Genomic DNA, 20,998 nt, shown 5'->3' with positions numbered 1-20,998 from the left:
CGATGAAACCGGTCCGGCAGCTGAGGGGGTGTATAGCATTGGGATTCTTTTCTTAAATTATGTACTATTTGTGAATGTCTTTACAGCTGTGGAGGAACTCTGGGAAGGGTTTGAAACAGCAAAAGGCTTACCCTGTGTCAGTATTTGTATGTGTATATATATATATATATATATATATATATATATATATATATATATATATATATATATATATATATATATATATATATATATGAACCTTATATACTGTCGGACCCACTATTTATGGATTCGCGGATCCCACATATTCGCATGTCAAAGTGTGACCTGCTTCTCCATGCACACTTCGCGTATTCACGTTTTTCTATCTTTTTTTTTTTTTTTTTTTAAACACTTCAGGACTGGTCTCCTATGTTCACCTGAGAAAATGAAATCATCCAACATCACAGCATTACATTAAAAAGATGCAGAACCAGATCCCCTTAACTGCAGGCCAATTACCTTCCTGTACTTCCAATCATCAGCAAGGTCATGGAATCCATCATCACAGTTGACATAAAATCATTCCTTTTCTCCAACAGCCTCATCTCAGATCATCAATTCAGATTCAGACCTGGTCCCCCTACCTTGGACATGCTGCTTCTACTATCCTTACAATGGATGGAGGCCCTCAATATCACACATGAGATCAAGGCAGTCTTTCTGGACATATTTCGAGCTTTTGATACACATCTGGTATCTTGCCTTACTCTCTAAACTGTCTGCTCATGAAATCTAAGACTAACTCCACTCTTGGATTCCTGACTTCCCCCACTCTCGTAGAAAAAGTGTGGCTCTCAACGTAAACCTTTCATCTCCTCTTCTCGTCAAGGCTGGAGTACCCCCAAAACAGTGTTCTTGGCCCCATATTATTCCTAATCTTCATCAATGATCCCACTGATTCTCTAGAAAATCCTCTTTATCTCTTTGTTGATAACTCCACTCACTGCTCTCATCCTTCTGACAGACAGACGGCAGCCTCTTCACTCCACTCAGAGCTTGACAAAAATCACAAACTGGTCAAACACAATTTTGCTTACGTATCCATGTTGTTCACCCTTTGCGTTCTCCCTTACCGCTCATCGTTACCTGCATCCCTGGTCTGTCCGTCTCAGTCTACTTTCTCCCTCTACCCTGCTGTTGGTGTTTCCCCATTCTCCTGCTCTTCCCTTTATGGTGTGTCCTGATTTGTTCTGTCATTGCTCTTACACGAGCCTAGACCATGTTTCAAAAACAAACAAAACAAACAAAAACAATGCCCTGACATTCGCGGCATTTTTCAGGAACATATCCACAGGAATAGTGGGGTCCGACAGTTCAAAGCTGAGTTTGTGTCTGTGGGTCATCGGTGCCGCCCATTAGCCAGGCCATGCCTTTCCCTCCAGCCGCCCAGAAATCGCCACCATATGTTTTTTGCTCCGCATACCTCTGAGGGTTCATGGCTGCCTCTGATATAACATTTGAAGACTGAACAATGAGTCTTCTGCCGAAGCGACGGGTTGTATTTGCTAATCATTAAATAAAGCCCCAGGAAAAAATGCTTGTCAAACTTCCCGGCTTGAGCTTTGAGAATAGGACAGGAAATTGGAAGGCCTTCTGAGCGAGCTTGAACGAACCACTCGTCCAGGGAGTCATCGAGGTGACATATTTGGCTGCCTTCAGGCGTTTGGCTTTTAGTCCTGCTTCTTCTTCAACTTTGCAAAGCGACGCACGTAACTTTTCTTCTTGAGATTTCCAGCCACAAAGTGTTGATTCCGGTTTCCCGAGGTCTCGTGCAACTTGAGTTTGACTTTTAGTCTTGATTACGTCAAGTGCGTGAAGCTTGTCTTTCACAGAAAAAGATTTTCTTTTTCTAGCAGTTTATTCCATTTTGATCAAAATAATAAAAGAAGAAAAGAAAACACAAAATTTACTCACCAAAAAAACTTTTCAGTTCCGGAAAGAGCAAAAAACAAAGGTCCAATGACTCATCGCGTTGTATCCGAATTCACGTTAAATCGGGGTTTCACTGTATATAATCAAGATATAGCCGATTTGTGAATCGGATCTCGTGGACTAAATAAGAGTCAAAATCCGGAGTTAAATCTGAAAATTTTAACAAATTAGCGATTTTTACAAGTGTATTTATTTAAGCAAAGCATTGAACTTAATTTATTACTAGTGTTCAGACAATTATATTGAGTGAAGAACACATTAAAGAACGTGCAGAAAGTGTAACTTCAGAGTTCAACGCCATGCTCTTTTACCTGCTTTTACAATCCATGAGGATACAGTGCACAGGGGGTCCTTCTTCGGCAATTACGCACGCAGTGTTCATTTTACCGTTTTGTGCAATGTGCTTTCATGACATAATATCATAATAAATCTACTATTAGTTGCGTAATACAGTGTAATAAATTAGTCGGGAGGCCGTCGGTGCAATTTGAGATATAATTACGATGTACATGTACACTTTGAAGAAATTATGTATGAAATGCACATGTTTATTTTAAAGTCAAACAAAATGTACACGTACACTTTCAGGGTGTTAATTAGCTATGGATAAAGAATAAGTTCCCTCAGTATGTGATTGCCCCCCTGTGACTTTTCCCTTTGTTTTTATAACCAAGAGCACGATAACAAACAAGAAAATGTGTCAAGCAGACAGAAGCCCCGCCTCAAAGGGTGAAGGCAGGTGTAGTCATGCCCCACCCCCCCCCCCCCCCGAGGCTGATGATTAATGGTCGTGACATCAGAAGCGAGCTGATTGGGCGGAGGCCTAGCCTTCCCAGGTTTCTTGCGAGCGGGCCATGCCCGGGAGGCGGAGGATTGATGGGCGTGACGTGAGACGCATGAAGAAGAAGAAGAGGGTGTGGGAAGCATCAGACAAAATCGGATGGAGAGATCGGGAGAGCACACACACGAGGTCAGTGTGAGGAAGGCACAAGTGTGCAGTGCACACGGTTGAAAAAGAATGCAGTTAGGAGATGGCCTGTAAGAACAGGGCTTCACAACTGGCTTTCCTTCCACGCATGAAGAAGACGGCACAATTCTCGCATTCATGCTGAGGAGAATTGACTCATGTGTTGAAGCACCATGCTGGCCTTTGGCTCTCGGTTGGGTCGTAATGAATGGACCCCGAGCCCCGTGTATGTCGAATGGCGGGCCGGTGAGGACGATCGACGCAAGAAGCAGCTTCACGGGTCTCTGAGCCTTGGTGTTGAGTTCCGCTAGCGGATTGCTTGGCGTACGTTTGTCCCGCTACGAGAGAAGCGACTTGCCGCCATTTTGCGCGCATCTACATGCACAAATAGGAGCGCCTCGATTCCAAGTTCCACAAAGACCATCTCCGGGCCAAGTTAAGTCCCAGAGTAAAGGAGGGGTTGTCTTTTTATTTTGTTTCCCTTTGTCTGTATTTAAGTCTGTGTGTAGAGGCGCCTCCGCTTAGAGTTTAATTTGCCTCACGTATTTGTAATTATTACATTTATTATTGTCGTTTGTAAATATTTGTCTATTTTCATTAACCTCCGCCATCGAAGATTGGAGGTTACTGTTTTCACCCCTGTCTGTTTGTTTGTTAACAGTATGACGGAAAAACTCCTGGACGGATTTCGACGAAACTTGGTGGGGGGATTAGGTATTGTCCAAGGATCATGCCATTAGATTTTGGACTTGGTCCAAAGTCCAATATGGCTGCTATGGCGGCCATTTTGAAAAATATTTGAATTTTTGTTTTTGCATTTCTACATGTTTTAAGTTATTTCCAACCAAAAATAAATAAATTTGTTCGAGAAAAAAAAAAACCAGAAAATTTTGCAACTTTTTTCAAAAAAATTTCACTTTTATTTGAAAAATATTTGAATTTTTTTTACATTTCTACATGTTTTAAGTGATTTCCAGACAAAAAAAAAAATTTGCAACTTTTTTTCAAAAAAATTTAGATTTTATTTGAAAAATATTTGAATTTTTTGTTTTTGCATTTCTACATGTTTTAAGTGATTTCCAACCCCCAAAAAATTAATTTGTTAGAGAAAAAAAAAACAGAAAATTTTGCAACTTTTTTTCAAAAAAATTTCGATTTTATTTGAAAAATATTTGAATATTTTTTTTTACATTTCTACATGTTTTAAGTGATTTCCAACCCCCCCCCCAAAAAAAATCTGTTTGAGAAAAAAACCCCAGAAATTTTGCAAATTTTTTTTCAAAAAAATTTCGATTTTTTTTTTTGGCATTTCTACATGCGCGTCGATCTAGTTTAGTTTATTCAATCGTGGTTGAGTAGAGTCTGATCCGTTTTGACCCACAATGAATAGGATATCAGGTTCACTTAAGTGACCCAGCAGTATTGGCGGCGGAGGTTTTGCACTCTACCGAGTGCTCCCCCTCTAGTTCACCACTGTTTTACTAGAGCACGTACAGTAGTGCAGTGTTGAACCAAACAGAAGCCCTGATAAGAACAACTCGATACAATCAGCAGAGCATATGTTACATCTCACCCTTCACCCACAGGCAGCTCAACAAGTCCAAAAGGCAATTACCAAATTAGGATTAGCAGACACACCTATAAAATTATTTTGGATAATCTTGGAGACATGCATTTGCTTAAACTTGCCAGTCCAATCATACATTTTCACTTCTTTAGTGTTGAGATGTTTCCATAAAGGGAAGTAATGTGAAATAGGGAAAGAAGCAGCAATTTAATTTCACACTCCCCTCCGCCCCCACCTCCCCCCACTTCCCCATATTGTTTCTCCCTCTTTCCAGCCTCTCCTCAGCAGCCTATTTATCCCATCATACAAGAACATCACCCCCACAAAGAGCATTTCAACAACTCATGTCCAAGTGCAAAGGGCTGCTGAATCCAAAGAACGAACCTAGCAGAGGCCTTCTCATAGCTGGGGGGGGGGGAGTAAAAGTTCCCCGTTCCCATCAACTTGTACACTTTGAGAACAAAATGGAAGCTTTAATCTGCCTTAACTCAGGACGGCAGAATAAGGGGAAGACAGTGATGGTGAAAGCTGACATTCCCACCCGACAAGATCCTCGGCCAAACACGCATTCCTTTGGGTTTCTCAGGTCCTCGCGTGATAATTAAACGGCGATGAAATAATTAAACGGGTCGAGTAATAACTGATTAATGGGAAACCTAATGAATAAATGAATGGTCTGAAAGGGCAAAGCAAACGCGACGTTTCGTGTTTCTTCTAAATAGTCTCCAGAAGCATTCCTCAAGTCGTCACATCGCTTCGCCTCGGCTCTTGTTCCAATCGTTCCTTTTTCTCAAAATTACGAAACAATTTAATAGTTTGTGGAAAATGGAATGATGCTAAAAGTCATGGTGAAGTGTATGGTGAAGGGAAGATGAGGTGCGGCGGGGGTGGCGGGGGAATTAAAAGTTTGAGTAGAGAGACGACAAAAAACAAGGGACAATGGAACTCAGATTTGAGTTTCACACCAAGAGGAAAAGAAACATCGATGCATGCCCTCCAAATCCAAACTCGAAGCAGACAGCTCCAACAATCAAGGAATATGGCTAAATACTGACATTACATCAACTTTAGCTGCCACACCTACACTGCAATAAAGACTGACAGCGGACCTGTCATGGCCATCTCTAAAACAGCTGAAAGCCATTTGGTTGAGCTCACCAACAGTGATTAACCATCACTGACAGTGTCGCAAAAATAGATCATTACAACGGAGTCACGTTATTGAAATAGAAGGAAAAGAGCAAGAGAGAAAACTTGGAGAGGAATGGTAAAGCCCCACGTGAAAAGCAGAGCAGCATCTTCCTCAACTTGAAGTCTGGTGCCATTTTTGAACCGACTCCTTCAACCATTCTTCCGAGTTTGTGAGTAAGGCAAATAACCCAAGTTGTTGAACAGCAGCGAAACGGGTCACAAAGTTTCTGCAAAGCACAAATCTCCATTGATCATCCTCTGCAGTACAACCAGTGTTTATACGGATGTCAAGGCTCAGAGAAGCGACGAGATACTGTATTCCCATCAGCAATATTCTGATGATTTCGATGCCATTCGCAAATTTTGTCACAGATGGGTTGAGCTACACAGGTAATCAACTTGCCTCTGCCATTTTCTTTTCCTGAAAACTTTACTTGCACTTTGCAGTCGCTGGGCTGGCAGGATGGCCTCGACTCTGGAGGTACACACACTCATATCTGAACCGTCTAGCATGCCTTCAAATCTCAGCAGACTTATAAACTATCACCCTTGTAGGTAGTGTGAAGGTGAACTATCAATGAACCTTACTACCGTACCTCGGATTGACATTATACTTACGAATGGGTGTCACACCTGCCAGCAGTAGTTGGTGGACGTTCAGGTAAAGATCCCACGGCGTCGTTTATGAAAAGTGGGTGAGCCATCGCAAGCACTCTGAAGAAATTACTAATTCCTACCCTCACCTACAGGGGGCACTGCCATAAACACCGTTGTATCCTGTGTTTGAGTTTCCCTTTCACAGCAACGATTATTCCAAAAGCACTTTGCCATTTTCCTCCTCCACAAGAGATTCGTGCTTTGTCAACTGATGTTCTAATCAAGATGACGTTAGAAGATTCATAGCCAGAATCGCAAGGACAATCTCATTTAGTAAAACACAGACTACTATTTTAACGGCTCAAATGATTCCCACCTTCTTGGATGGGTGGAAAACGTTTTTGGCTCAAGTCTGTCACAGATTGTCTGGTCAGGCCTGACGTTCGACTGAAGCAGACTTGGGTAGGAATTTTTAATTTGTTCGGGGTGCTGGGATAACTCGCCTACTTTTCACGAAAGACGCCGTGGGATATTGAAGATCCACCAATGGCCAGGTCTGGCAGACGGGTCCTCCGGCATAACGTCCACCCGACGGATGGCGCACACATTGCCCCGCCCTGCCTGCGAAACACCAGCATCACAGTTTATAGCTGTGTCGGGATGAAAAGTCCAGGCGAGACAGCGCAAAGGCAAATGTGCACATCGTTATGCCATCCTGCCAGCCCTCAAACCAAAACACAGATATTGATCTAAATCGGCCAATTCCACGTGGAAAAGTTAGCCCGGAGAAAAGCCAAAGTTTTGAGAGGTTCAACACGTGTCGACGGACTAGTTAATCCGTTTGGGAGCATGGATTTGTAATGTCGTGAATACAGTAGACCTACTGGTATACTATAGGTGCAGTGGTGGCCTTTCGGTGAGTACATTGACTGGGATCCTGGGTTAAACTTCAGCTGAACACAGCACCATTAGGGATTTGGATTCCAACCTTCATGAAGTCAAACTTCGAAGTGAATACTGGATGGTATGTACGAACCCATCTGGCTCATTAATGACCTTCATAATGAGACAATCTGCCTGCTCCCCCTGGCTTGTTTCGTCTTTGTGGTGGACTTATTCCCTTCTCTTCCTTTGTGTACAATGAGGTCAATCTTTATGACTATGGGTCCTATCCTTCATATATATATATATATATATATATATATATATATATATATATATATATATATATATATATATATATATATATATATACATGTGCTCCACAAGATCTGAAAGCCATGTCTGCAGTAGTTATCATGTGCCCACAGTTGTCACATGATCGACTGGCATGCCAATCAAGGACAGTGTTGTCAACGACTGTACTTTGCTATCTGCCGACTGACCTATATTAAGTATTTTCATGTCACCACCAAAACCTTGCAGAGGGTAAATATTCTTCTGGATTTAGTCAACACGGCTTAGCAGTGTGAACACAGCGCAAGAAACGGATGTTAACGTCCCCATGGAGGGAAACAAGAACTTATTTTTAGATTTATGCAAGGCTCACACAGGAGATTGTGCATCAATGAGGATTTCAAAAGATCTCGATGATGAGACAGCAATCCATTCTGATGCGGATAAATAGCAAGAAATAAGCAGATAACAGACAAAAATATCACAGTTCGGCCATTTTGAAAAACATGGGATCAACAGAAAGCGATACTGTCAATCCACACACGATTCTGCCTCGCATCAAACAGCTGTGGTCTTCGTCGTCACACCATATTCTTGGACACGTCTCACGCTCGCCATTCTTCAGATGTTTCGAAGGACATCGGAACACATTTAAATGACGACGGAACGACAACCTGATGGGTTCAAATGGTGCTTTGCCTGTGGCACACGAGGCACAATGACGTGTTCGAGTTAAGCAGGCAGCGCAAAGACAAGCGATGGTTCTTAACAAGTTGAAACATGAGCTGAAGTCGGTAGCTCGAAGCGTGCATACACACAGCTCTTCTGAGCGGTGGAAATGAAACTTTTCAGCTCGTTCGAATACAGCGGGAACAAGTCAAAGTTGGGAATGTGTTTAGCATTATCAAGGTTCGTGAGATATAATATTTGATGTTAGGGTTGATGTACCGCACTCGTTGCAGGGCGTTGGTACAACCAAAGCAGTTTCTTGACAAGGGTTATACTGGGTGATTTGCCATTGGCCTTCCCAGCGTTGTTTGTCCACGCTCTATCCATTTAAATGCTGCACGTCAAGCAAGGAAGCAGCATGCACCATTTTTAAAGTCTTTGGTATGACTTGACTGGGATTTGAACCGTCGACCTCCAGGACTCAGCAGACGCTCTAACCATTACACCATCGAGGCTGGTCAAGATATACTGCAGTGTAGATCTTAAAATCTCACGATAAAACAATCATGACAAGGTTTATGATAAAGGGAACAATTGATTCACAAAAATACCTGGAGTTCTCCATTTCCCATCTAACCCTTCCTCTTCCCACTCGCTGACTAAAGACGAGAAAACGAGCCGATTCTCACAAACTAACAAAGCTCAACGTCTCTTAGCTAATTATCTTCAAATAATACTTAATCTTTTTGCAAAAATTAGATTCAGGAGTGACAGGACAGCTTAAGATGTGCGCACACTCGCCTGGGTTCGAAACTCGGCACAGCTATAAACTGTCATCCTGGTGTTTCGCAGGCAGGTGTTGCATCATTTGCGACGACGTTAAGCCAGAGGAACCACCTGCAAGCACCGATTGTTGTTGGACATAAAATATCCCACGGTGACTTTCACGAAGAGTAGGTGAGTTGACACTAGCACCCTCACCAAATACACAAATCAATTGCCAGGTGAATGTCAGGACTGACCAGACAGTTTCAGAAACACCTGGGCCAAAACTGTTCCCAATAGCTGAGGCCTTTAAAGAAGTACACCACCGGTCAGGAGTTTTAGAACACCCGCATTTTTCCAGTTTTTACTGAAATTTAAGCAGTTCAAGTCCAGTGAATAACCTGAAATGGTACAAAGCTAAGCGGTAAACTGCTAGAAGTTAAAAAAAAACAAGAAGCGAATACTTCGATATCGCGCGCTGGGGGCAGTAAAAGTCTAGGTTAAGAATGATGAAACAATTTTGCAGTTATAAAATTTAAATGTAGACACAGTTAATTAGCATGCATGATGGACAAATTTCTATTTATAGCCCTCAGATCAAAGGGACGTACGTGGCCATGAGTGTGACAGAAGACACAGGACAGAATAGACAATTATATAACAGCGCGATGTCGCCGCGCTGTAATTATATAACAGCGCGATGTCGCCGCGCTATAAAAAAGGTACGTGCAAAAAAAAGCTATAAAAAAACTCAGAAAAACGTACGTGCAAAAAAAATAAAACCCCCAAAAACAATGAAGAACAAGAGTTACAACGCTGCGCATCAACAACTAACGGAACAGGAAGATTATCACTTCCTGCTCAGAAAATCAACTTCTGGCGTCACACAGAAAACGATTCAGCACAAAAAACGTCGCTCTTCCGCATTAACCCCGCCCACAATTCACCCGGCAATCTCCGCCCACAATACACCCGGCAATCTCCGCCCACAATACACCCGGCAATCTCCGCCCACAATACACCCGGCAATCTCCGCCCACAATACACCCAACAATAAGTGTGACAGAAGACACAGGACAGAATAGCCAATTATATAACACCGCGATGTCGCCGCGTTGTAAAAAGTTTACGTTACCAAAAACTGAAAAATAATGTTAATTTCAGAGTTGTTAAAAAAGGCCCTTTTCAGGGAACAAGTAATGGGTGAGCAACTGCAGCTGTCCAGCAGCAATGGAAGTAAATTAAGCCTTGAAAGTTGATGCAAACAATTCCTACAGGTGTCCCAACTTTTGTTGATTAGTTACAAACCCTCTGTCTGCATAAAAGCAGTGTTGGAACAGACTGTGTTGCTACACCCTCTGAAGCATTATTTGCACAATATTGCACTGCAGGAAATGGTATACAGTTAACCCCCGCTTCATCGCGGTTCACCCATCGCGCCCCCGGTTCAACGCGGGTTTTCCCTTGGAACGTAACTAAATTTTTCTGCGGATTCCCCCGGTACATCGCGGTGATAATATATAAAATGTAAATTATTTAAGCAATAAATTATAACGCGTGGTGCTTGACCAGTCACACAACGCACGAGACAAAGTTTCGCTTGTGAACTTCGAATATTTTCTACGTTTTTTTCTCCAAGCCCCACGAGGCCACCCAAACGCCCTGCACCTTCTGAGGCTTCTGGCAAGGAACCGAAGCGCCAGAGGAAGGTCCTGACGCTCCAGGAGAAGGTTAAGGTGCTCGATATGCTTCGGGAAGGAAAAAGGTTTGCCGCGGTTGGACGAGCACTGCTCGTACCCAGCACCTCAAAACCGACCAGACCAGACGAGTCGATCTCCGGCACCTCAAACCCAATCACTGCCAAACCGACCAGACCAGACGAGTCGATCTCCGGCACCTCAAACCCAATCACTGCCAAACCGACCAGACCAGACGAGTCGATCTCCAGCACCTCAAACCCAATCACTGCCAAACCGACCAGACCAGACGAGTCGATCTCCGGCACCTCAAACCCAATCACTGCCAAACCGACCAGACCAGACGAGTCGATCTCCGGCACCTCAAACCCAATCACTGCCAAACCGACCAGACCAGACGAGTCGATCTCAGGCACCTCAAATCCGATCACTCCCAAACCGACCAGACCAGACGAGTCGATTTTTTGGGGAGGTGTCCATTCATCGCGGATTTTCACTTAGCGCAGGGAGGTTTGGAACGTAACCCCCATGAGAAACGGTGGATTACTGTATCGCTATCAGAATGGCGAGAAAAAGACAATTAACAAAGGAAGATAGACAGACAATTATAACCCTTAAAAGTGTAGGTCTTTCCTTGAGAGAAATTACAAAAAAGCCAAGGTGTCAGTGAGTGCAGTTTCTTACACCATCAAAAGGCACTTGGAAACTGGAGGAAACTCTGACAGGAAGAGGTCTAGCAGACTCAAAGCCACAACACAATCTGAAGACAAGTTTCTGAGAGTCAACATCTTGCGTGATAGGTGGCTTACAGGACAGCAGCTTCAACCACAGCTCAACACTGATTGAAGTAAGGAAGTCTCAGTTTCAACAGTGAAAAGAAGACTTTGAGCTACAGGTTTGACAGGTCGAGTGGCAGTAAGAAAGCAAAAAGAGGCTTGCCTTGGCCATGAAGCACCACCAGTGGACTACTGAAAGCTGGAAGAAGGTCTTATGGACCGATGAATCAAAATTTGAAATCTTCGGTTCATCACACAGGGTTTTTGTATGCCGTCGAGTCGGCGAAAGGATGGTTCCTCAGTGTGTGACACCAACTGTCAAACATGGAGGAGGGAGCGTGATGATCTGGGGCTCTTTTGCTGGATCCAGAGTCGGCGACTTGCACAGAGTGACTGGCACCCTGAACCAAAAGGACTACTACAGCATTTTGCAGTGCCATGCAATACCCTCTGGTCTACAACTCATTGGTCAGGGGTTCATTCTACAGCAAGATAACGACCCAACACATACCTCCAGGCTATGTCAGAACTACCTTAAAAGAAAAGAACAAGACGGTAGGCTTCAAATCATGGAATGGCCAGCACAGTCTCCAGACTTAAACCCCATCGAGCTGATTTGGGATAAACTGGACAGAAGGGTGAAAGCAAAGCAACCTACAAGTGCAACACATTTGTGGGAACTTCTGCAAGAGTGTTGGGAAGAACTTTCCGAACAATATTTGATTTCCATTAGAGAAAGAATGCCACGAGTATGTTCAGCTGTTTCATCTGCAAAAGGTGGCTACTTTGATGAGTCAAAAATTTAGATTAAATTTTGTTCAACAAAAGGATTCCATGATTTCTTTTTCATCTGTAATTGTATATTTGTTCTATGCTTTAATTTCAGAGTACATTGAAACATTAAACTGCTTAAATTTCAGTAAAAAAAAAACTGGAAAAATGGGGGTTTTCTAAAACTCTCGACCGGTAGTGTAGTACGGATTTTGATATTCTGTACACGAATTGTTATGACCATAACTTTTGACTATTTATGAATAATTTGGATGTTAAGGAAAGAAATAGCTTATCAGTACACTTGCAAGTCGAGTCGTTTGGAATCAGACAAATTTTATTGGAATGTCATTCAATTTCAATAGAGAGAATAAGGCACAAAAAAAGAGCTGAATGACAAAAGGGTTCGAGTCTGACACATTATTGGGCAGAAAAGGACGGGTAATTGGGCAAGGAACCGACAGGCAGGCAGAGTCGAGCTTACGTCAGGATAGAGGAGAGGACAAGCCAATGGAGGCCGATAAGTACACCGAGGACATGTGAGCAGGCTGGAAACGCTGACAAACGGGGTGAATGTGGAAATGAGTGGAGGTGAACCTGCTGAGAAGAGTTCAGTGAGAATATAAATGATAAAGGATGAGAACAGTGGAAAAAAAAAAGTTTTAAGTCTTTTAAAATAAATAAAAGGTTTCACACACACGCAAAGAAACAGGCACTTCAGAAATATCACACGTCGATGCAATTTTAAACAAACGCGCGACTAAATATTAAACGTTGAAGTTGTCAGATATGCCCGCTCGGGCCTGAACATGAGGACGAAGTCAAATATTTCTACAAACCATCCGCAGGCAGCCAGCCCAGAGCACCGGACATGCGTGAATTGGTGACAGAGCAGAGCATGACGTGTACATGCGAGAACACGAAGCCACGAACGTGACAGACAATGCACTCAAAAGTCACACGGGCAGGTACATACCCAATGTAAAAAAACTTTTGGTTCGAGTCAGCTGCTGGAGATCTTAAATTGAGGTTTAAAATAAACAGATAAAGCATCGGTCGTAAACTCGTGCAGCGGAGCGAAAAAATCAGTCACAGGTGTGATGGGTCAAAGGTCCTTTTCACGTTTCTGGGTTTGCTTGTACAAGTACAACACAGCATCAGGAGGATCCAAAAGATCCAAGTGTGTGCCCGTTTTACTCATCCCGATAAGCTCGCTCGTGTTAAATACGGATATCGTTTGGAGGCTTTTCAAACGGTCGAACGGATAAAACGTGGCAATGGCATTCACGTCATGTTAAGTACAGTACTTGCACGGGGACGGCCAATTAATAGATCAGCACGTTGCGCATCACACGATCAATGATGGCAACGGGTCAAGCCATCGTCATGACAACAAATGATACGTCGGCAATAGATGATATGATACAAGCTCGTAATGTTGTGTCCTCTCTTTCCGTCAAGATCAAATTTTCGAATTTCACGAGGGATTGCCATTGGATAACTCATCGTTTAACACAGAATTATATAAATGAATACGTGCAGCAACCAGGAAGGAGATGCAATGGATGAAATGAACAGAATGTTGATTGAGGTTAGCTAAACCACCATGGGAAGCAAGAAGCTGACGTTCCGGGCATTAACCCTTTGTCGGAGAGAAAGAGCACTTATGGTGGACCCTCTTTTGCTTTGCCGAAGGACGGTTTAATGCCCGGAACATCAGCTTTTCCTCGCTTCCTTCCCACGGCGATTCGCATACCTCGACCAACCTTCCATCGGTTTCATCCGTCGTTCTATCTGTCTGCCGGCGCAGATCAACACCAGCCTTGACAAGTAAGAATAGTTCCTCATTCTGCAAAGTAAAGACCTCAGACTAAAAGCAAAAAGCCAGACGTTCCACCTATGAATGACCCTCAACTTGGACCTGGCAGACCATGTGCATGAAAACCTCAACTCATCTTCGAGTGGAACGGTCTACGAGCAATCTTCACTTACAGTATCGAAAGTTAAACAAATGATTACTTTGAACTGTTTGGAGAGTTATTCACCCTAAAAGTGTCGATCATCCCCTCCCCTCCTCCAAAAACAAAAAAAATCCCAAAAGTCGATTATAACATACTGAGCTCCTCCAGGAGCCTGAGATCACATATCTATATATGTATGTATATAAATAAAATAATGGCTATGTACGAGTTAACATGACACACACATTGTCCAACCAACACCACCACCACCACCACCACCACCACCACCACCTCGCATGTCAAATGAGGACACATAATGAGATAACGTTTAACACCAGAGTTTTCAAATCGAATGGCTTTGAGTTGCATTCTAACCGAAGAAGACCGTTCACACAAAACGTGCAAACTACCTGGTGAATGTTTTTCGTGCAGAAGCCGCCGATACCTGGACAGTAACCACACTCACATGGCAAGCAGTCATGGAACCTCCAGGAAGAGCGGACCACTTGCTACTCGTACTCTGGGCAGGAATTTCTGATTTGTTCAGGGTGCCGGCAATAACTCTCCCACTCTTCATGGAAGACATGGTGGGATATTTAGCATCCATGAGAAGACGCCAACAGACGGGGCACAGTTCGACAAAACAAGCTCAAATGAGCTAAGATCCTCGTCCTCTTAATGACGTCATAAAAACGAATATGAGGTCATTGTGATGCATCAAGTTTGCGATAAATTAATTATCTGTGCTAATGCCCGGCTTGATTCCCGCAAACAGAATTCAAACAGCTTGCCTAATTTTGGAGATAATTGTATCGGCGATTTCCATTAGCGCGATATTATGACGTCAACTTTTTTTTCTCGGAAGAATTTCCAAAATCGGAGATGGTTACTGCCTGTGCGTGGGCTTTCTGCATATACATGGCAAGTTTCACGAAGATCCGATGAAAATTCTGGGTTGTGAAACAAAAAATAGGAATGACGTCATAAAAGTTGATATGACGTCATAGTGATGTATCATATCTGCGGTTATTCAGCTCTGCTAATGCCCTGTTCGATTCCCGCAAACAGAATTCAAAAAGCTTGCCTAGTTTCGGAGATAATTTTGTAGGCGATTTCAATTAGCGGAGATATTTTGACATCATAACTTTTTTTCGAGGATGAATTTTCAAAATCGGAGATGGTTAATGTCTGCGCAGGGTGTTTTTACATATATGCGCCAAGTTTCAGGAAGTTTCGATGAAAACTGTAGGCTGTGAAACAAAAAAGTCCACAAGAAGATGAAGAACAACAACGCGAGTAAGACTTAGAGATCCTCCACGAGGATCTAAAAAAAAAGAAGCAGCAATCCATCCATCATAAACTACAAGCAGATACACCTGTGGTCAGCACACCACTGAAGAAGGCCACCTGGCTGAAACAGAACTGGTTTAAATGTGACTGAAATCAAGCAACTGGATTGTGGTGGAGGAGTCGAGATGGGTAGGGCGTTTCAAACTAAACTCAGAATGATCTCACTGTTGCATGAGCAAAGCCAAAAGGCCCAGAATTAAAAAGGTCAGGAAAGAATACAAAAAAAAAAACCTACCAAAAAAAAAAAAAGAAAAAGCAAAGGCAGATTAGATATGTGGAGGCCTTAATAACACGGTTCTGCACATCCGCAACCTCGCGGCTGTCGTTGCCAGACAGGTGGGGGCTGTGAGTTGAGTGAAAAGATCATTGGCTGTGATTGATGGGCAAACCCAGCCCTGGATATAAAATCCCACCGAAGACGTTCTCCTTCATCTGCAGAATGAAGCAACTTTTGTTTTCGAGTCAAAAACGCTGCCAACGGCACCGTGCCACCCACCGGAGACGCCGAAGTGTCGCAACGTTTCTGGAATCGTTTACCCCCGTCGTGATGCCACACGAGTTTGCTTTGGACTTTAGGGCGGAAGAAGAAGAAGAGGAGGAAGAAGAAGAAAATAAAATAAAACCACCACTATCGCAGAGACGCTATAATTGCATTACAAACAACGTCCAAAAAAGGTCGAACCAGGGTGTTGTCAAAAAAGGTGAGTCCTCTCACAGGTTTGAGGGTAAATAGTGGCCTTGTTGGGTTCATCATTTGGCAAAAGTACTGGGTGGTGGTGGGAGGAGAGACAGCTGAAGAGGTAGTGCCGAGGAGATGGTGCGTTGTGAGTATGGTATTGAGGGGATTTATATCCATGTGCATGTGTTGGGGGGGAGGGGAAGGGAGGAGGAGGGAGTGGGGTTGACCCAAAGGTAATAGCATGAAGCGAGCACCGTGTTGCTACTGGCACAAAGGTGGGGTACTCGTCTTTTACCTGTCAGAGTTAGAATCCTGAGCCAAACGCAATTTGTCAATCTTGTTTTCCACAGGCCGGGCGTTACATTGTCTGTCGGATGGGACGTTAACCTGGGCGTCCCATCTGCCAGCATTTTCATCCGGTGGAATTTAAAGATCCAACAATGTCTTTCGACAGAATAGGCCGTTGTGTGCCGGTACCCCCATCAAAAATTATGGATTCCCACCCCGACGACGGGCGGGGAGCAAAATGCGAACAAGCCAGTGTGATCTCGATACCGCAAGATCATTTTAGTGCACACTCAACATGAACTTTTCTTTTTTGGTCTACTACCTAGTTAAGGACCGCTGTTATCCCCACACTCCTGTGGGGTCAACCGGGCAAAGTGTTTGGCCTAAGACTTTCACGAAGCAGCTACCCAGGCCCGACGCTCAACTGAAAGGTGATTTGGGCAGGAATTTGTCTTTTTAAAAAAATTATTTTTGTCAAGGTTTTGGCGATAATGCGCCTTCCCTTTGTGAGAGATCGTGTGATCTTCAGCATACACTAACTGATGCCAGCAGGCAGCACACCCGGCTTACCGTACATCTGAGACAGCACACATCAGGATGCAACAACACTGCCTGCGAAGCACCGGTCCAACAGTACGTAGCAAGTCGGGTCAAGACCCGAACGAGGGACTACATAACTCAAAAGGTAAGTGCACCACCCCTGCCGGATGAAGACTCGCCATCACAAACTTCTCGATGATGAATAAGTTTCCTCCATTTTGTTTCAAAAACTCTTAATGAAACCACCAACATATGTTGGGTGGTCGCTAGAGTACCTTATTTTCACTTTTTTCCGTCTGTCTGTATGTATGTTTGTTTGTCTGTTTGTTTGTATGTAATGGACAGCTCTGGAGGCCAGAGGAGTCAACCGATTTCGATGAAACTTGACAGGTAGGTTCATACCAGGATCTAGTTCTATGCTTTTGAGCACCGTTGCTATGGACACTACAGTTGCCTAGCAACGGGACTTTGAAATTTTTGAAAAATCCTAATAAATATTTTTTTTTCGAAAATCAAAAATCGCCTTCCAGGCTTTTATGCGCACTATAATCAATGTCTTTGTCAAAAAATTTCAGCCCGATCCGTCAAAAACTGTATGACTAGTATGCAATTATGTCGCGACCAACCATGTTGCCTACCGGCTTGTATATGTATGTACAGTGGGGAGAACAAGTATTTGATACACTGCCTATTTTGCAGGTTTTCCCACTTACAAAGCACGTAGAGGTCTGTAATTTTTATCATAGGTACACTTCAACTGTTAAAGACGGGATCTAAAACAAAAATCCTGAAAATCACATTGTATGATTTTTAAATAATTAATTTACATTTTATTGCATGAAGTAAATATTTGATACATCAGAAAAACAGAACTTAATATTTGGTACAGAAACCTTTGTTTGCAATTACAGAGATCAGATGTTTCCTGTAGTTCTTAACCAGGTTTGCATAGACTGCAGCAGGGATTTTGGCCCACTCCTCCATACAGATCTTCTCCAGATCCTTCAGGTTTCGGGGCTGTCGCTGGGCAACACACACTTTCAGCTCCCTCCAAAGATTCTCCATTGGGTTCAGGTCTGGAGACTGGCTCGGCCATTCCAGGACCCTGAGATGCTTCTTACGGAGCCACTCCTTAGTTGCCCTGGCTGTGTGTTTCGGGTCGTTGTCATGCTGGAAGACCAAGCCACGCCCCATCTTCAATGCTCTTGTTGAGGGAAGGAGGTTGTTGGCCAAGATCTCGTGATACATGGCCCCATCCATCCTCCTCTCAATACGGTGCAGACGTCCTGTCCCCTTTGCAGAAAAGCATCCCCAAAGAATGATGTTTCCACCTCCATGCTTCACGGTTGGGATGGTGTTCTTGGGGTTGTACTCATCCTTCTTCTTCCTCCAAAACGGCGAATGGAGTTTAAACCAAAAAGTTCTATTTTGGTTTCATCAGACCACATGACCTTCTCCCATTCCTCCTCTGGATCATCCAGATGGTCATTGGCAAACTTCAGACGGGCCTGGACATGCGGTGGCTTGAGCAGAGGGACCTTGCGTGCGCTGCAGGATTTTAATCCATGATGGCGTAGTGTGTTACTTTTGGTTTTCTTTGATACTGTGGTCCCAGCTCTCTTCAGGTCATTGACCAGGTCCTGCCATGTAGTTCTGAGCTGATCCCTCACCTTTCTCATGATCATTGAGGCTCCACGAGGTGAGATCTTGCATGGAGCCCCAGACCGAGGGAGATTGAATGTTATCTTGAACTTCTTCCATTTTCTAATAATTGCGCCAACAGTTGTTGCCTTCTCACCAAGCTGCTTGCCTATTGTCCTGTAGCCCATCCCAGCCTTGTGCAAGTCTACAATTTTGTCCCTGATGTCCTTAGACAGCTCTCTGGTCTTGCCCATTTTGGTGAGGTTGGAGTCTGATTGATTGAGTGTGGACAGCTGTCTTTTATGCAGATAACGAGTTCAAACAGGTGCAGTTAATACAGGTAATGAGTGGAGAATGGGAGGGCTTCTTAAAGACAAAACTAACAGGTCTGTGAGAGCCGGAATTCTTACTGGTTAGTCGGTGATCAATTACTTATTTCATGCAATAAAATGCAAATTAATTATTTAAAAATCATACAATGTCATTTTCAGGATTTTTGTTTTAGATTCTGTCTTTCACAGTTGAAGTGTACCTATGAGAAAAATTACAGACCTCTACGTGCTTTGTAAGTGGGAAAACCTGCAAAATCGGCAGTGTATCAAATACTTGTTCTCCCCACTGTATATATATATATATATATATATATATATATATATATATATATATATATATACATTACCATGGTTGACAAACACCATAGTATACTTCAGATTCAAACAACTTGTAGGGTATTGAAGAGCAATTCTTTTAAGCTAACCAACCGGGGCAATAGGGAGTTTCATTAACCTCGTGTCCATTATCAAAAGGTCTCCAGACAATTCATCATGGACCTATCAGCTGTCCCATCCTCGACACCAGACATGCTTGCTCCATCATGATGTCCTTGTCCTGCGTACAATGCATTGAAAGCCTCACCAGGTAAAGACATAAAACCACCCGATGATGGGGGTTAATGACCGAAAAGACCATGGGGGGACAATTAGTGGAGGGAAAGAGAGCGGTGGTGGTGGCTCACGAGGACACGTGACTCACCTCCTTGAGCATGTCCACCTCGTTCCTCATGGTGTCGCACGAGTGCTCCAGCTCCTCATAGTTATGTTGCAGGATCTGCTTCTCCTCCAGCACGACGAGCCCGTACTCCGCAGCCTGGATCCTCTCCCTCTCGGTCTGAGCTAACTCCCGCGTCACGCGCTCCAGCTCGCTCTCCCACCAGCTTCTCCTCCTGCTGCGCCTCCTCACCCGCACCTCGGACGTCGGCCCACTCTCCGCGTCCTCCTCTTGCTCATCGGCAGCAAAACTCTCCCCGAAGGCCGCGGTCTCCTTTGCGCGCTCTTCTGTCCCGTTCTCCATCGGCTCGTCAATTTCGTGCTTCACCTCTTCCTCATTCATTTGCCGCCGAGGCTCCGGGCACTCGGCGTTCAAACGTGCTTGTCCCGCCATTTCCCGCCGTCCTCCCTCCCGTTCCGCCTCAGCCATGGGCGGCCTCGGTGGTAGCGCCGCCAAGGTCGTGTTCAACTCGAACCCGTGTTCTCCGCTTCGTCCCGCACGTTCCTCGCTAACGACTCCTGCGGAGCACGACCACAGGAAGGAGAACCAAGGCGGGACTGGAGGGCCGAGCACCCGCTTTCATGTCCCGCTCATGAGTTTGCACTACATACTCCCTCCCATCAAACGTCGAACTGACAAACTACACCCCGCCCCCAAACCGTCATAAACCCCGCCCCCAAAACCGTCTTAAACTCCGCCCCCAAAACCGTCATAAACCCCGCCCCCATAACCGTCATAAACCCCGCCCCTAAAACCGTCATAAACCCCGCCTATTTCGCGTGACGTCACATTTCTCATAAACCACGCCCCTAAATATAAAAAACCACGCCTCTAAATTACCTTGCACTCTGCGTTGCATTGAAACGGTTCGTCCAATCTGTCCCAATGTTTCCAAATCGACCTGCCCTCGTCCCGCCGGGCGAGTTGATCAAAATTGGAAACTTTTCTCCATTGACGTCTTCAAGCTGCCCTCATGGGGGGGAGGCTGTGTGGATAAATGTGGCATTGATGGACGGAATGATTCTGGTGGGTTGTGGGCTGGGACCCATTGGTGGTGGTGGTGGAACTGTGGTGACGATGTGAAGAGGGACTTTTCTGAATCTCAGAAGAGGTGTGAGTTTTTTTTGGGAAACATTTGCAGAATTTAGGATGTAAAGTGATTTCCCCCCCCCACTATGCCTATGGTCAGAGTGTGTATGAGGTTAGGTGGGACGTGGCAGGGTGCTTCATAAAATGGAGGACGAAAGGGGGGGGGATGGTGAGATTTGTGGTGGCTCTTGAGAAATAAATTGAATTTTTTTTTTTTTTTTTAAGAATTTAAACTGAGGATGTGATTGGAGGGTTGGGGTAGCTGGTGGTGGTT

At 44.2% G+C, this 20,998-nt stretch overlaps 1 protein-coding gene across 2 annotated transcripts in view; it reads right to left on the bottom strand.

The window, feature by feature from the left end:
• LOC147008865 (protein bicaudal D homolog 2-like) overlaps nt 1-20,278 on the bottom strand; it is a 70,060-nt gene extending 49,782 nt beyond the window's left edge. For both annotated transcript variants that reach the window (XM_085863891.1, XM_085863892.1), the window contains exon 1: nt 19,621-20,278. In XM_085863891.1, coding sequence (XP_085720017.1) covers nt 19,621-20,064 — 444 coding nt within the window. In that variant the 5' untranslated portion in view covers nt 20,065-20,278. The remainder of the gene's footprint in view (nt 1-19,620) is intronic.
• Nucleotides 20,279-20,998: the final 720 nt, after the last annotated feature.

The sequence above is a fragment of the Eptatretus burgeri genome, chromosome 18 (assembly GCF_056783735.1).
Source record: "Eptatretus burgeri isolate ZD-2024b chromosome 18, Ebu_testis_v1, whole genome shotgun sequence".
Classification (NCBI taxonomy): domain Eukaryota; kingdom Metazoa; phylum Chordata; class Myxini; order Myxiniformes; family Myxinidae; genus Eptatretus; species Eptatretus burgeri.
This window is presented reverse-complemented; position numbering and strand designations above follow the sequence as displayed.